The 16,684-nt window shown below is 42.3% G+C and overlaps 1 protein-coding gene across 1 annotated transcript; it reads left to right on the top strand.

Annotated features, from left to right (window-relative positions):
- Positions 1–789: 789 nt before the first annotated feature.
- On the top strand, positions 790–4,158 carry LOC149170902 (uncharacterized). The gene is made up of 2 exons (XM_089425769.1): positions 790–2,127; positions 2,836–4,158. Exons 1-2 carry the CDS (start codon positions 790–792, stop codon positions 4,156–4,158), a joined length of 2,661 nt encoding a protein of 886 aa, XP_089281895.1.
- The last annotated feature ends 12,526 nt before the right edge of the window (positions 4,159–16,684 follow it).

The following is a 16,684-nucleotide window of genomic DNA, read 5'->3' as shown; positions in this document are numbered from 1 at the left end:
GGTCGGAAAATACATAGATCGAAGTGAACCCAAGGATAACATGCAAGCCTGTGCGCGAATATGTGTTGAAGTTGATCTAGGACGCGGACTACCGGAAGCAATCAAACTGAAAGTAGACGACTGGTGCCATATTCAACAGCTGGACTACGAGCAAATACCCTTCAAGTGCAAGGTATGTCACGAATATGGACATTTTGCTAATAGATGCCCTAAACTTATAACTGTAGAATCAATAGAGCAAGAAGGACAATGGGAAACGGTAAAAAGAAAAAAATCGAACCCATCCCTGAAGCAAGCAGAATCTGAAACCCCGGGGCCTTCCCAGCATCATCCCTCTCATCCTCAATCATCCCATCAGCAACCCCCCTCATCCTCTCAGCAGCACCCTCCTCATATCCCCTCCTCACCCCCTCGATTCTCGGACCCCTCCATTCCTCCTTCTTCCAATCCCTTTGCAACCCTTTCTGAGGAAGATCCCGAGCAGGATCCCCTTTCATCTGATCAGCATCTCCATTCCTCTCCCCCTCATTCTTCTCAGCCCTCTCCTGAAACCAACTCCATAAGGATCACCAGAAGTTCATCAAAGGACCATGGTGCGTCCAGTGACATCCCTAAAAAGCATGGGCCTGGCAGGAAATCGGCTAAGCAGCATAGAGAAGAAAGTGCACAGAAAGATATAGCAATGGGATCCCAGACACCTATAGAATCCTACATCCTTGGACACTCGGACAAGGAAAACAACAATAAAGGCAAAGAGAGGCGGGCACCTCTCCATACCACTGGTAAATCATGATGAAGCTGCTATCCTGGAATAGCAGGGGACTAGGGCACCCCTCCAAGAAAGCAGCCCTCAGGGAACTAATTCAAAGTGAAAAGCCCGAAATCATACTCATTCAAGAGACGAAGCTAGATCAGTCTGAAATCAACAGACTCATCAACCAACAAAAGCAATACAGTGGCTGCGCCAGTGAAGCCAGAGGAGCCTCGGGTGGCATTCTAACAATGTGGGACAATAGTAGATGGACTTGCAGCTTCACCAAAATCCATCAGAACTGGATTAGTGTTAAACTGGAAAGTAAGGAAAATGGAGCAGAGGTAAAAATATATAATGTTTATTCACCGAACCACTACAGGGAAAAAGAAGTATGCTGGAACACTCTGAACACAAATATAGAAGAAGACCATGACAGCAATATTATTCTTGCAGGGGATCTAAACCTGGTCATGCATACCAATGAGAAAAGAGGAGGAAACTTTAGCTCAGATCCTTTCAGAAACAGGCTTGAGCATATTATGCAGGAGAAAGATCTAGTAGACATAAAACCTAAGAATAGAAGATACACATGGAGCAACAGGCGTCTAGGAGCTGGAAATATTATGGAAAGGCTTGACCGCTTCCTCATCAACATCGCCTTTCTATCCACCTTCTCTACCGGTCAGTCAGATATCCTCAACATCTCCGCCTCGGACCACTACCCAATCACGCTCACCTTGCACAGTCATAGCCAGATTGGACCCCTCCCTTTTAAATATTCTCCCCTATGGAACCGAATCCCTGCAGCTAGAGATGCGGTGTGGCAAGCGTGGACCCAGCATGTGGAGGGCTCCCCGGCATATATCTGGGAATCCAAGCTGAAGCAAACTAGGCAGGCCCTCAAATCATGGGCAAAGACCAACTACCAGGAACCTGAGCTAATAAAAAAGGACATCAAAAAAAACCTTGAGTTAGTCCAGCAAAATATTGAAGCGTCTGGTCTCTCCCAGCAAGCAAAAGAAGAAGAGATACGATTGTATACCCAGCTGAGGCAAACAGCTAGAGATGAGGAGATCAAATGGAGGCTAAAGTCAAGACAGTTATGGCTGCGCGAAGGAGATAAAAATACCTCATATTTCCATAAGCAAGCTACAGTCAGGAAGGCAAGGAACACTGTGAGTATAATTAAAGACAGTGAAGGGAAAAGCTACGAGACTCAAGACTCCATTAAAGAAGCAGCAACAGCTCACTTTAAAAATCTACTAACTGAGGACAAGAGCGAGGAGGATTACTCAAGTCTACTTCAACACATGACTAGAGATGTTACCCAAGGAATGAACAGCAAGCTCACGCAAGAAATAGAAGAGGAAGAGGTACAAAAAGCAATCTGGAGTCTCCACCCGGACAAAGCTCCAGGTCCCGATGGGTTTCCAATAAGCTTCTACAGAGAATACTGGCACCTGATCAAAAAAGACCTCCTAAAGATGATTCGCTGGACCCTTCGGAAAGGCAAATTGGGGGGCTACACCAACTCAACCTATCTAGCACTAATCCCAAAAGAGAACAGGCCCTCTACCTTCTCAAGATTTCGGCCCATATCCCTATGCAACTCTGCATACAAAATTATTACAAAAATTCTGTCCTCCAGGCTCAAGCCTCACCTCCCCTTATTAATCTCAGAAAATCAAGGAGGCTTTTTGCCCAATAGACACATCTCTGATTCCATTCTTCTTGTGCAAGAGGCTATACATTCTAGCATAAGTCGAAAGGAGAAAGGCTTTGTCCTAAAACTTGACCTTGCCAATGCCTTTGATAGGGTCAGACACTCCTTTCTGTTTGCAGTATTACACAAAATGGGATTCAATACCTCCTTCATTAACATGATCAAAGCTTGCATCTCAAACCCTTGGATCTCCCCTTTGGTAAATGGACGACCTTGTGCTGCTTTCCAATCCTCCCGAGGTCTCAGACAAGGCTGCCCCCTGTCCCCTTACTTATTTATTCTCATGGCTGAGTCCTTTAGCAAAGCCTTGGATTACAACCGAAGAATTGGCCTAATTACTGGCATCCAATTTGAGCAGGGCACAAAGAACATCAACCATTCCCAATTTGCAGACGACACCCTCTTGATGGGAGGAGCATCGATCACCATTGCAAGGCGTTTCAAAAAGATACTAGATCAATTTATGGATTATTCAGGAGGGAAAGTTAATCAAGTTAAAAGTTGCATCTACGGATGGAATGCAACGAATCACACCATATACAGCATTGCAAACACTCTTGGAGTCTCACACAAGCTTGACTGGAGTCACTTCACATATCTAGGGATGCCAGTGAGTATGGGACCTCTGAAGATTGACACTTGGAATGGAATTCTTGATAAAATAAAAAGGAAGATTCAACAATGGGGATCTATGTGGCTGAACCCAGCAGGTCGCCTAGTACTCCTAAAATCAGGTCTGATCTCTCTGCCCATCTACCGCTTCTCTCTGATCCAAGCTCCAATGGCCTTCCATCACAAAATGGAGAAAGCTCTCAGACACTTCCTCTGGCAAGGAGGAAAGACGGAGAAAAAAAAGTTTAACCTGGTTAATTGGAAGAATGTCATCCAGCCCCTTGAGAAAGGAGGACTTGGAATAAGATCCCCAAATCTGCTAAATTTAGCCCTCGGGGCTAAAATTGTTTGGAGGCTAATTACAGGGGACTCAGCATGGTGGAAAACAGTCCTTGAGGCCAAATATCTGAACAGCACTCGGCATCATTTGTTGGACACCAATATCCCCAGCAGGGACAGCACCAACATCTGGAAATTGTGTAAGAAAATCATCCCCTTTATGGCCCAACATACTTCAAAAATACCCGGGGGAGGGGGCAGCATTAGTATCTCCAATGACAGAATATTAGGCCAGTGCTCTATAGGATCCAATATAGAGGCAATCCCAGCTACCAGTTGGCTTAACAACAGAGGAATTTGGAGTTTAGCTCAAATAACGCAGTGGGGAAATCAATCTCAAGCTTGGATAGGCTGGTCTTTTCCGGACTACCCCAGAGATCTCGAAACAAGCTTCCTAGCTCTAAAGAGTCTATTGCACAGTAAAGCTCCGGTCCAAAAAGGGATAAAAGACAGCTATCGCTGGGACCCTACGGGAACTCTTTACACAACCAAAGCAGGGTATCAACAATTGTGTGAAAGCGCCTCTCCACAGGTCATCTGGACTCATTGGAAATTGGCTTGGAAGGCGGAAGCCCCTCCTAAAGTTAAATTTTTCTTCTGGCTCCTCCTGAAAGGAAAGATTCTAACAGCAGAAAACTTAAAAAAAGGGGCATATTGGGACCCTCCAGGTGCCCAAATTGTTGTCAAGCTGAAGAAACAATGCAACATTTGTTCCTTGATTGCCAAGTAGCAAAAAAGTGCTGGAAAGATATGGCCTCAATAGGGGAGGTTGCATGGGAACCAAAGGCATCTATAGTTGAAACTGTATACAGTTGGAAGAAAAATTGCCCTTGGAAAGGTAAGAAGGGCAAATTAACTCAAAGGATATGGAACACAATCCCTTTAACTCTTGTCTGGAGCATATGGTTGGCCAGAAATAAAAAGATTTTTCAAGACAAAGGATACAACATAAGAGTTATATGCCACAAAGCCAAGAGTTTAGCGGTGGAAGCAATCACCACCCGCACACAAGGCAAGATTGAGGCTACCCACTACAGTGTAGAAGAAAGAAATCTGATCAATTATGGACACGGAAGCCTCATCAGCGCCCAGGCAACAAGAAAAGAGAATATGCAGCCGAAGGAGACAAGTAATGTCTGGAAATTGAGGCTCAAAGAAGAAGAATTTGCTCTCTGGCTGAGCAATTGCAACAGGTTCTATATGTTTTTCGATGGAGCCTCAAAGTCAAATCCTGGCAAAGCAGGGGCAGGAGGTCTCATATGTAACGCTAATGGTGAGTCAATTCTTCATTTTGAATGGGGGCTGGGTGAATTATCAAACAACAGGGCCGAGGGATTGGCTCTGTTCCAAGGACTTACCCAATTGATCAAGCTAGGAATCAAGAAGGCGACTGTCTTTGGCGATTCTGCAATCATAATTCGACTCATGGTGCATAGGCAGACCTCGCCAAACACCTTATTGCAGCAAATCAATAGTAGGAATCAGATACTTCACGACATGATGGAGGAGGCCAGTTATTACCATATCCTACGTGGCCTCAATAAAGACGCTGACAGCTATGCCAACAAGGCGTGTGATCGCCCCAAAGGCCACCTCAGCTGCAACAACATCCTGTCTACCCACCCATTGCCATGATCACGCATCCAGTCCAAGTAAGGGGCACCGTAACCAATAGAATCCGCAACTGCAGGCAAATCAGCAGAGCAGAGGACAACGCAGATAAGGAAGAAAGGAACTACATTAGGAGCCAGATCGGGCAATCAGTTCAGCACCCTCTTTTCAACCGCTCCCATGATTCACACGAATACAGTCAAACCTCACTGTACAGAGCAAGCATGGTCGATGGGAAATTGCTCAGAAATTGGATTGAGAAATCTGCCCAAAGTGTGAGAATCAGTCGAATTGCAGGAAGAAATCGTCCCGCCAGACAGAGCACTTGTGCCAACCCAGACTTGCTTTGGGCTGTGTGGACCAATTTTGGAAATAGCATACAGGATGGCTCCCGCCCCAACCGCACAGAAGCGCTATTTATATCTAGACAGCGTCCCAGTATCCTCCATTCTGGAGAGGCATTTTGTGATAGTATTCTCCCCCTTAGAGTCGTTTCAGTTCAAGCAGCTTCAATCCTTTCTGCCAGAGGCGCTGGTCTTCAGATTTCTGGGGATACAGCGGAAACCACTGGTGACAAGAAACAGTCCCAGAGATATTGCATCAGAGAGGTGATAACAGCGAAGAACAGAGAGCTAATCCACCAGAGCCATTATATCAGAGAGGTGATACCTATGGAACGCCCTGAACAGTGTTTCCACTGCCGCGATCTGCAGGCAGAATTTGAGGAAGTGCGCGCGCAGCAAAGGACTCTGGAAGATCAAGTTCGCAGCATGGAGGCTAGGCATGCAGACCAAATCCGGAATCTGGAAGCAAAGCTTGATGAGCAGTGCAGAATCCTTCATGACAAATATCGAGCCGAGATGAACTTATTCCTTCATAGAGTTCACTCATTGCACGAGCAGTTCAGCAATCTTAGTAACAGATGCGCTCATGCCGAAGAATCAATCACAGTCCTCAGGTATATGATGGATAAAAAACTTAAAGAAGCTTCATCCTCCTCCAGCGCAAAACCGAACGAGGCTGATACAAATCCGGAAGATTCTACAGCGCGAAAGATTAGTCACATAGAAATTGATTAGTTATGTGTTGCAGTTGTAAGTTTTGGTGTTTTCAGTTTGTAAGAATCTATAGTAGTAAAAGATGTCTCATAGCTAGAAGCAATAGGATCAGGATCAAGGAAAGGAACTATTTTGTAATTCCTTGGATCCGTAATGCTCAAGAAGCACTCCATGTATGGCAAGATGCCTCCCTCCTTTTTTCAGACTAATACATAGCAACCGAACTTGTAAAAAAAAAAAAGAATAAATAAACAAATAAAAATAAAACAAAAATAATATAAAATAAAATGAATAAATGAATAGATAAAAACAATATATAAATAAATATATCTAATAATAATAATAATAATAATAATAATAATAAATAAATAATAAAAATAAATAAATAAATAAAAATAAAAATAAAAAATAAAATAAAATAAGATAAAAATAAAAATAAAAAGAATAATGATAACAGTACAAAAAAAAAAAAAACCAACACAAATTGAAAAGACGGAGAAGGACAGGAAAAAGACCATTAGAAGACTAGAGAGCAAAAAAGGATAAAAATAATGAAAGGTCAAAAGGAATGAAAGGGGGGGGAGGGGGGAGGAAAATAAAGACTAGGAAGAAAGGGTAGGGATCCAACAACTACTGATCTTCCAGCCATCATCTCTATTGAGATTGTTAGGCCTTCTTTCAATCTCAATAGCTTCCCTGAATTTACGATGATGAAAATGAGCAACTTTGGCAATAACCTTGGCCTCCTCTATACACACCTGATGCTTGGTCTTTTATGCATGCTCTGCTAACGCGGAAGACATGGTTCTCCCATGTCTTAGGTCTGCTACATGTTTGCTAATCCTCTTATGGATGGAGTGCCCTATTTCCCCGATATAAGGGTTCCCGCACGAACAAGGGATCAAGTAGACACCCTTCATGTCCTTAGGGTCAACGGGATCTTTCACCGATCGGAGGGATTTACGAATGGTGTTGAGGGGCCTAAAGGTTGAGGGAATATCATACCTCCTAAGGATCTGAGCAATCTTGTCCGTGGTTCCCTAGACATAGGGAAGATGGACCCCTAGATGGCGCTCCTTCAGATCTTTTTTAATAGACACATTTTTAGAGGCTTTAAGGAAAGCCTTCTGACCAAGGCACCTACTATAGCCATTCTCAACAAAGACATTAAGGAGATGGGATTTCTCTTTATCAAAGCTCTCATGATCAGAAATCCTAAGGGCCCGAGTAGCGAGGGTGTTAAGAACACCCAACTTTTGAGCAGGGAAATGATGGGAATCGGCATGAAGATACTGCTCAGTATGGGTTTTCTTCCGGAACACCGAGTGGGAGAGAGAGCCATCCTTATTCTTAGATAAAAGAATATCCAGGAAAGGGAGGCAACCATTCACCTCTTTTTCCATGGTGAACTTAATGGCAGAGGACTGACAGTTGAGGTGATTGAAGAAGAGATCCAGTTCCTTTTGGCCATGGGACCAGATGACATTAGTGTCATCTACATACCTTTTCCATAGCTTGGGAAGGAGATGAGCCGAGGCTAAAGCTTTGGCTTCGAAATCTTCCATAAAAAGATTCGCAACAATAGGGGAAAGGGGGGAGCCCATGGCAACACCACAGGTCTGCTCAAAGAACTCACCCTCGAAACAGAAGAAAGTGGAAGTGAGACAGATCTCAACAAGATACGCAGTATCATGATCTATTAGATGATAGATCACTTCTAAGGCCTCCTTTATAGGGATGCAAGTATAAAGGGAGACCACATCAAAGCTGACGAGAATGTCCTCAGAATCCAGTTTGTTTGTTTCTAAGATAGCTACCAGTCTTAGTGGGACTAGCAGCTCTGCATAGACACTATATTTCCCGATAACAAAATGGCGACCATACTGGGGAGCGAATAGATTGTTTGTTTGTCTATATTTGTTTGCTTTATAAACTTACAGACGGAGCCTGAAGTCAAGCCAACTAGCCTTCGAACTGCATTTGCTATACAAGTGCAAAGTAGATCAATGGTGCTTCAATCTATCTCTGGGTTTTGTTTATGAACTGAACAATCGATTTACAAACTCTCTAATTGCCCTTGTGGTGGCTCTAGTAACCTCCTTAGATCTACCCCTGTGATTTATTTACTGATTATCAGTTGATGGGCCTAAATCCCTGAACTGTGCTGCAAACTGTGATCAAGAACTGGATCAGAAGTCTCGCACTATACCATCGCACCCTCTCTTCAAGGATATCAGTATGCATCACACTTCCCATGTGCTGTAGGTGGGATGCATGCTAGAATCCTTGTGTAACAGGTGCGCTGATCAGAGAAGGCTAATTTTGCCTCCAGACTTTGGTTTTTCTTCACTCTTTTCAGCTCTATTCAAGAGTTTTGTTGTCTGTAGTCAGCATACCTCTGTTGGAAACCCCCTCCTTGCCATTATTTTGCCTCCATTGAGTGAAGAACTGTAAATGATTTTATGTATTGTGAGCCATTTTCAGTTCTCTCTTATAAAGAAGTAGCGTAATTGAGCTGTCGTTTCTTGATTTGGAAGTGTCGCAAGTGTCGTTTTCAGTCATAGAAGAGAATCTGATTGTTCTTGATAGTCGATTACACTATTACTCTTGTATTTCATTTGAATTAGTAGTTTTTCAAGTGTCAAAAGCAAGATTTCCATTCCAAATCACAAAGTGTCCTTATTGTCTTCATTTTCTCTTGAAAAGAAGCTTGTTAGTAATGTCGCTTCGAAGAATAATTCACATTTGTGCTTAGCTTTTTTTTTATCATTCACACATTAAGAAGGCTGAAAACAAATACATGCATGTGCATTTTCATTTAGACTGCTTGTTGGTTTGATTTAGGATAGTGCATATAGTGTGTGCTCTCTGGTCTATGTTGAAAGAATATCATCTCTCTTTCTTTAGTAGCTAGGATTTTCATTGCAAAAAGAAGATTAAACGATTGTTTATCATCTTAGATTGCATTTTAGGAAATGTACATCTACATCACGCGGTGAACCTGAAAGGAAAATTTCTTAAGCAAGATCAATTGTAAAATAAATTTAATGAATCTAAAAACGCTTTGGAACCTAACACACAACATTTAGAAGTCTAGGTTAGAGACGTATTCCGTCGTCGTAAAGCCTGGTAACTGTTGTTTTCATTTCTAGTTGGGTGATTCCTCCACTTTGAGATGACAAGTGCCAGTACGGACTTGTGCTCACACGTACCATCGAGTATATATTGGGAGACCACAATAGGCTATATCCTTTATCCATAGGAAGAGGTGTCTGCTGCCCTATCGATCGCAATGCACTGAACACAGCATTCGGGAAGATTGACTGCCATACCGTAGAAAGTATTATGTAGTTTTACGATTGGTTTGGTAATCCCTCTATCTAGATTTCCAGAGTAGTCTCTTTCCTTCCGTTTTAGACTCCTTAAATGAAAAGGTCCATCTGAGCACTTGTCACTTTAGGCTCATTAAAAATCGAAGGCGACTAGAGTCATCTTTTGAAAAATTGAAAAAACAAGTTGTCTCAAAGCGTCTAAAATTCATTTAATTCGGAAACATATTTCCCCTTGATTTTTAGTTGATTGAGTAATCCGCAATCGTGGAAGAAAGTCAATTGAAACCCTGTCATTCGCAGAGGCTTACGAGTCAACCATCTTTGTCTCCAGAATCAAAATTGTTATGGATGAAGCAAACTCATTTAATTGGTTCGAAATCCCCTGGTAAAGTTGGAACAAGTGTTCCGACACCATCGGAGACTCCGGTTACTCCAAAAATTTCTAGTATCCCTACCTCTATAGAAGAAGTTCCGTAGCCACCAAAGGATAGTAGAGCTAATCCTAGTGTGAAGGTAAACACTTGTATTACTGAACCAGCTCCGCCTACAGTTGATTCGGAAGGTGTTATCCCCCAAACGTCTGTCGCTACGGAATCTATACCTTCTTTGACACCGGAAATATTTTACGGACCTGACAGTCTACCTCTTCCACCTGGTCTGATTGCTATAGAAGAGATTGTGGAGGTTCCTCCATCTAGTACTCCATCGTAATTTGGAGTCGGGATCACCCTATATCCATCTTCATAAAAAATTAGTCTACCGTTATCGGAAGCTCCTGTAGAATCACTAGGAAATCTTTTGGATAGACTAGAAATGTCTGAACAACCTTCGACATCTAGGACTGTGTCATCTGACACAGCGATGGCAGAGCTTCCTGCTGTCACTCCAACAATGTTTGCCGGCATACCATCTGTCCCAACTAGTTCTCAATCGCTAGATGGGGCCCACTCAGGGGCTATCTCGACAGTATGGTCCATTCCCGTTTGTTCATCCGGAGTAATATCCGGGAGCTCTTATGTTGAGTCTCCGCAAATTGATACTTCACGGTGTCAATTTGGGCAGTCTGGTCCTCAAGGGCAAATCATTCCTTTGAGTACTGGATTACCACGATATGGGGGGCAATATACCCTTTCATTGTCTCCTTCGAGAGAACAACCATACGAGAGTTCACAACAAAATTCAGGTTATGCTGGAATTACATCTAGCGGTTGGGTGCCAATACTGCCTCAACAACCAAGACTTGTATACTCAATGCAACAATGTTTACCTATGTCAAATATACCAACTACACTGGGTATTGTGATGGTGTCGCAAGTACAAGCATTGCCTGTTGTATGTCAACCTCAGGTTTCTCAGGTCGTAATGCAACAACCTCTTATCCCTGCGACTCAACCACAATCGCCAACTAGTGGAATGAAATAGGCCCAAACAGGTATAATTACCCCTCATCTTGGTCAAACAGCCAGTATTGGACAACAGCACATGGCTTCACAACCATGGCTAGTGCAATATCAACAACAGCAATTCCAACAAGTTTACCAAGGGTCTGAGCAACAAATATTTGCAAATAATGGGTAGCCGTATATTCAAAACGGTCAAAATAAACCATTCTATCATGGTTATACCCATCAACCTTACCAAAGTTACTAGCATCAAATACATTATGCTGGTATGCAAAGACCAACTGCTCAGGCAATTCCATCTTATCTTGGGTATGCTTCGCCAAACCTGAATCAGCAGTTACCCTTCGTGGTGACATTATAGTTACCAGATCTAAATCGGCTAACGAACGATCCAATTGCTTACGCCCCTTGGTGGCCAGTGATTCTGCATAAACTTCCGTCAGATATTCCTAAATTTAATGGAAATCTGGGTGAAGACCTGTCGAATCATGTGATGACCTTTCATTTGTGGTGTTCATCAAACACCCTAAACGATGATTCGATTAGGCTTCGCCCTTTTCAGAGAACGTTAACTGGTCCGGCAGCAAAATGGTATATCAAATTACCTAGAGCTTCGTTTGATAACTTCAGTACCCTAGCCACAACCTTTTTAACCCATTTTCAGCTACCCATAAGGTACGAAATGGGAACAGAACTTCTTACCAATTTCAAACAAACGACGGCCACTCACATATCTGATCATATTCATGAGTGGCGACGTCGTCGTAGAATGGTAAAAACATACGTTCCTGGTCAGCTTTTAGCTGAATGGCTTATTAAGTCATTATTACCTTCCATTACAGAACATGTGGCAAAGGGAGGAGTCGTCACTGAAGAGCAAGTTATTGCTCGTGCACAATATTTAGACTTGATTTATACTCAGTCTGGCATGCTCTACGATAAAATCCCTGATGCTCCGAGACCAGAATTTTTCCATTCCTCCTCCTCCTAAATCGAACAATGACTCTCATGCCAGCGATGGCGTGATTGGTACAATACACAGGAAATCAACAAAGGCTACATCTAAAAAGGTCCGTAATATTTCTAGTCAAAATGCAAAATAAGAACATCTCACCTTGGAAGTAAATGTCGTCTCAACAGACAAAGGCAAAGAAACCAAGCAACCAGGAGGCAAGAAGAAAAGCAAATGGAAGAAGAAGAAAAATGAGGAATCATCACCTGAAAAATATTCTGCAAACCCTTTTGGAGATAAGAAACCAAATCGTCCATGTCTTATATGTGATGAGGATCATTGGGTAAAAGATTTCCATATAAAGCTGAGCTTAAAAAATTCTTCAAGAATTCGAAAACCTTGGCAGTATTAACTGATCCGTTTCCAAATCCAGGAACAAATCCAGTTGCTGGTGATAATGCTTCCTCATCCCAAGTACTGATGTTGTCAGTTTCGAAGCAACAAAATGATGCTTTTATAACGACAAGAAATAAAGATTATGGGAATCCACAGCTGTCGAACAACAACGATAAAGATCAACCTAGTAGTTCAACAACAACTTCGACAGAAGTTGTGCCGCGTATCATTCTAGAGCTAACAATAAAACTGCCAAAGGGAGTAGTACACAAGTCAACATTTAATCCTCGTGCCAGAGCAGCACAACATTATAATATAGTGGAAGATCTAGCCCAATCGCCGTCCGCTATGTCGAAACTCAAGGTACTGCAAAATTGCCCCTCCTAAAAGCAAGCTTTATTATCAGCAATAGGTGGGCTTGACCCAAAGGATTCTAATATTGTGTCCTTTAATCACAAAGGATATGATCCTCAGTTACCATCTCAACTAGCTTTCCTCATTCAAGTGAAAACCCTCAACAAAACTGTTCATCGAACAATTATTGATGAGGGGGCATCTACATGTATTATGTTGATGAGTTGTTGGATAACTTTAGGATCTCCAACCTTATCGCGATCTTCGACGACATTAAAAGCATTTGATGGATGAACATATACCCCATATGGGATTTTAAGTAACTTGCAAGTTGAACTGGGGGGAAAAACGGTAGAAATAGATGTTGAAGTAATCGATGGAAACCTCGATTACAAAATCCTACTGGGAAGGCCCTGGATATATGCTATGGCTGCGGTTGTGTCGACCTACTTCATGAAGATTACATTTCCCTTTCAAGGGGGAATTACAATCGTCCACCAACAAACATTTCTCCCCAATTTTTTCCAAGTTACGAGAAGCATTTCGATGATCCATGGAAGCCCCCATTCACTTCAAAATATCGGAGTAGGCCTAGCAAAAGACCATATATTAATGGGGACATTTGCCCTCCTACCTCCAATCAATCTGGTGGAAGTGGCGACGGTAGGAACCTGCAATATGATATATTCTATTCAAAAGATCTCAGAAAATGATATTAGCATGGATCATCTACAAGTATTGCCTCCAAGCCCAATAGAAATATTGTAGCAATCAATGTTTTTGGCATGGGAGGCAAACCCAAATCAATGCTCATCAAGCGTTTGGATAGATAGGTCTAAGGAATATGGCACCCCTTCAGATCCTTGGTGGCAAGTACATTACACAGACAAAGGAATTGTTCAGTCAATGATAATTGATGGGGTGCCATGGGAAGATTACCACCATCGTTCCCATCTTCCAGATTGTCAAGAAGATACTCCCGATGACCTTCATCATCCTTCAGTTTTTGATTTCCTATCACATACTATAAACACGGTGGATTCCGAGTGAAACTTGTCCAATATCGAAGAGACTATCGCCATAAATATCTCAACCAAAACAGATGTTGTAGAGAATATTTGTGTTGGCAAATGTTATTCTCCTTCAGGATTGGAAATATACGAAGCTCTTTTTCGCGAATTCAGAGATGTCTTCACTTGGTCATATGATGAAATGCCAGGCATTGACTCAAGTATAGTTGAACACGAAATCAAGATGTATCCAGATGTCAAACCAGTACGACAATAGCTATGGCAGGTGCACCCCAAGAAAGCCGCTGCCATAAAGGCAGAAGTTGAAAAACTTCCCATGCTGGTTTTATTTACCCAGTTCCTCTAACCGATTGGGTATCGAACATTGTTCTTGTAATGAAAAAACAAGGAACGATTAGAGTGTGCGTCGATTATAGGGATGTAAATCAAGCTTGTCCAAAAGACAACTACCCTACACCCTTGACCAGATAATTGATGAATGCACCAGATGTGAAATATTTTCATTTATGGATGGATTCTCCAGGTATAATCAAATAAATATCCACCCATAGGACCATTCAAAGACTGCATTTATTTGTCCATGGGGCACATTTTCATATCGCAAGTTACGCTTTGGTTTAAAGAACGCAGGGGCAACATTTCAGAGGGCAATGAATTATACTTTCCATGACATTAAAAACATCGTTCAACCATATCTCGACGATCTTCCAGCTCATTCGTGAAAGCAGACCGATCATCCGCAGCATTTGAGAGTGATATTTCTACGTTGCCGACACTACAAGATACGACTCAATCCACACAAATGTATGTTCTGTGTCAGTTCTGGTCGTTTTCTTGGCTTTGTAGTCTCAAAGGACGGGATTCATCTCGACCCATGTTAGGTTCAGGCAATCATAAATTTTCCTCCACCTTCAAATTTGCTTCAGATTCAGAAACTCCAAGGGAAAGCAAACTTTCTAAGGAGGTTCATTCCAAATTACACCGAACTTGCTAAAGGTTATACATGTCTATTGAAAAAAGAAGTACCCTTCTTCTAGGATTACGTCACGCAAGCTTCCTTTGATGCTTTAAAGGAATCCCTAATAAAAGCATCATTAATGTACGCTCTTGATTATCAAAAAGACTTTAACCTGTATCTGGCTGCAGCGGATACAACCATCGTAATGGTTTTAGTTCAAGAAGACAATGGAAGTGAACATCCTATATATTATTTGAGTAGAAACTTAAATGATACAGAAAGCAAGTATTCCTACGTTGAAAAGCTAGCTCTTGCAGCTGTTCAAGCGATACAGAGATTTCGACGCTATGTCCTCTTTCGAAAAACTACCATTTTGTCAGATTGCAACCCCATGACTTATATCTTGTTGCGATAGTTGTTGGGGGGCAAATATTCAGAATGGATAGCAATTCTTCAAGAGTTTTATCTGGAATTTGTAAAATCCAAATCGAAGAAATCCCTGGTTTTCACGGAATTACTATGCGATCTCCCATCTTCGTCCAACAATGAAACATCCGAAGAAACCATCATGGATGAATCTTTGTTTCTGATATCTTCAAGCAATCCGTGGTATGGGGATATAATTATCTATCTCCAAACCCAAAAATATAGGTCTAATACCTCTCGCTCGGAACAAAGATGTATTCGATACCAATCAAAAGACTACATGATCGTCGGTGATACGCTTTACCGTCGTGGTGTCGATACAGTTCTGAGGAGGTGCCTCACCCATGAGGAGGCCGAAAAAGTCCTGAATGATTGCCATTCAGGTGCGTGTGGGCAGCATCAATCTTGTTACGCTACGGTGCAAAAATTTTTACTAGCAGGATACTTCTGGCCAACAATGTTCAAAGATTGCATAACCGTAGTCAAATGTTGCCATGCATGTCAAATTTTTGACAGCAAAACCAGAAGACCACCCACACCCCTGCAACCAGTAGTTTTTGTTGGGCCATTTGCCAAATGGGGCATAGATTTCATGATATGTAACCCCACCTCAACCGGGGGGCATGGGTATATCATAGTCGCGGTAGACTATTTTACCAAATGGGCCGAGGCGATGCCTACATTAAACAACATCGGCAAAACGGCTGCCCTTTTCTTTTTAAATCATGTAGTCGCCAGATTCGGCATTCCACAGGCCATAGTCACAAATCATGGATCGCATTTTCGCAATCACATGATGGTTGAATTGGCTGCCAAATTGGGGTTGTTCCATGACAACTCTACTCCATATTACCCGTAGGTCAACAGACAAGTTGAAGCAATCAACAAGGTCTTGAAGCGGATGCTACAAAGGATGATTGGAGTCCACAAAAGGAGTTGGCACCTGATCCTGTACTGAGCCTTGTGGGCATATCGAACATCGGTAAGGAATGCAACTGGGTTTACACCCTTTCAACTAGTGTATGGCCTAGGAGCAATCTTACCTGTTCAGTGTGAAATCTCGTCCCTCAAACTCGCAATCGACCTTCTCCCCGGAACTTCAGAAGAGGAGGCTCGTTTCTTGGAACTAATCCAATTGGATGAAACCCGTTGTGATGCCGCTTTGGCTAATGAAGCCCATAAGAAACGAGTCAAGGCGTAGTTCGACAAGAATGTCAAACCCCGTGTCTTCTCAGAAGGTGACTTGGTCTTACTTTACAACCAGGAATCTGATAAATTGGGAGCAGGTAAATTCAAATCCTTATGGATGGGCCCCTATATTGTTAAATTTGTATTAGCAAAAGGAGCCTACGAGTTAGTGGACTATGATGGAATTCCACTGGCACAACCTCGTAATGGGTTGTATCTTAAGCGTTACTACGCATGATGTAGTGTAGTAACGCCCATGCTTCTGTTAAATTTTTGTTTTCGCTAAGGGTAATTGTTTTGGTCAGGTAATCCATTTTTTACATTTGTTGCAGATGTCAAACCTATTGGAATCATTTGTTGGATATGCCGATGGGGCAAGTCGTAGTTCGCGGAACCTATCTTCTGCGACCTGGGCCATTTTTTATCCAAGCGGCGAGTTAATAAGTTTCAGAGGGGTATGTATTGGTCGGTCTACAAATAACATAGCTGAATATAGCACGTTGATATAATTCCTCTCTGATTCCATCACACATGGCGTACGACGACT

Source organism: Pinus tabuliformis, chromosome 4_2, assembly GCF_031772625.1.
Source record: "Pinus tabuliformis cultivar Carrire ecotype Pingquan chromosome 4_2, CPIR1, whole genome shotgun sequence".
NCBI lineage: Eukaryota > Viridiplantae > Streptophyta > Pinopsida > Pinales > Pinaceae > Pinus > Pinus tabuliformis.
Note: the sequence above shows the minus strand (reverse complement) of the source record. Positions and strands in the feature narration are given on the sequence as shown.

Coding starts and splice junctions, on each gene's coding strand:
- LOC149170902 (XM_089425769.1), top strand. CDS start 790: ATGATGAAGCTGCTATCCTGGAATAGCAGGGGACTAGGGCACCCCTCC. Junction 2,128..2,835: donor AAGAAATAGAAGAGGAAGAG/GTACAAAAAGCA, acceptor CAATTTGAGCAG/GGCACAAAGAACATCAACCA.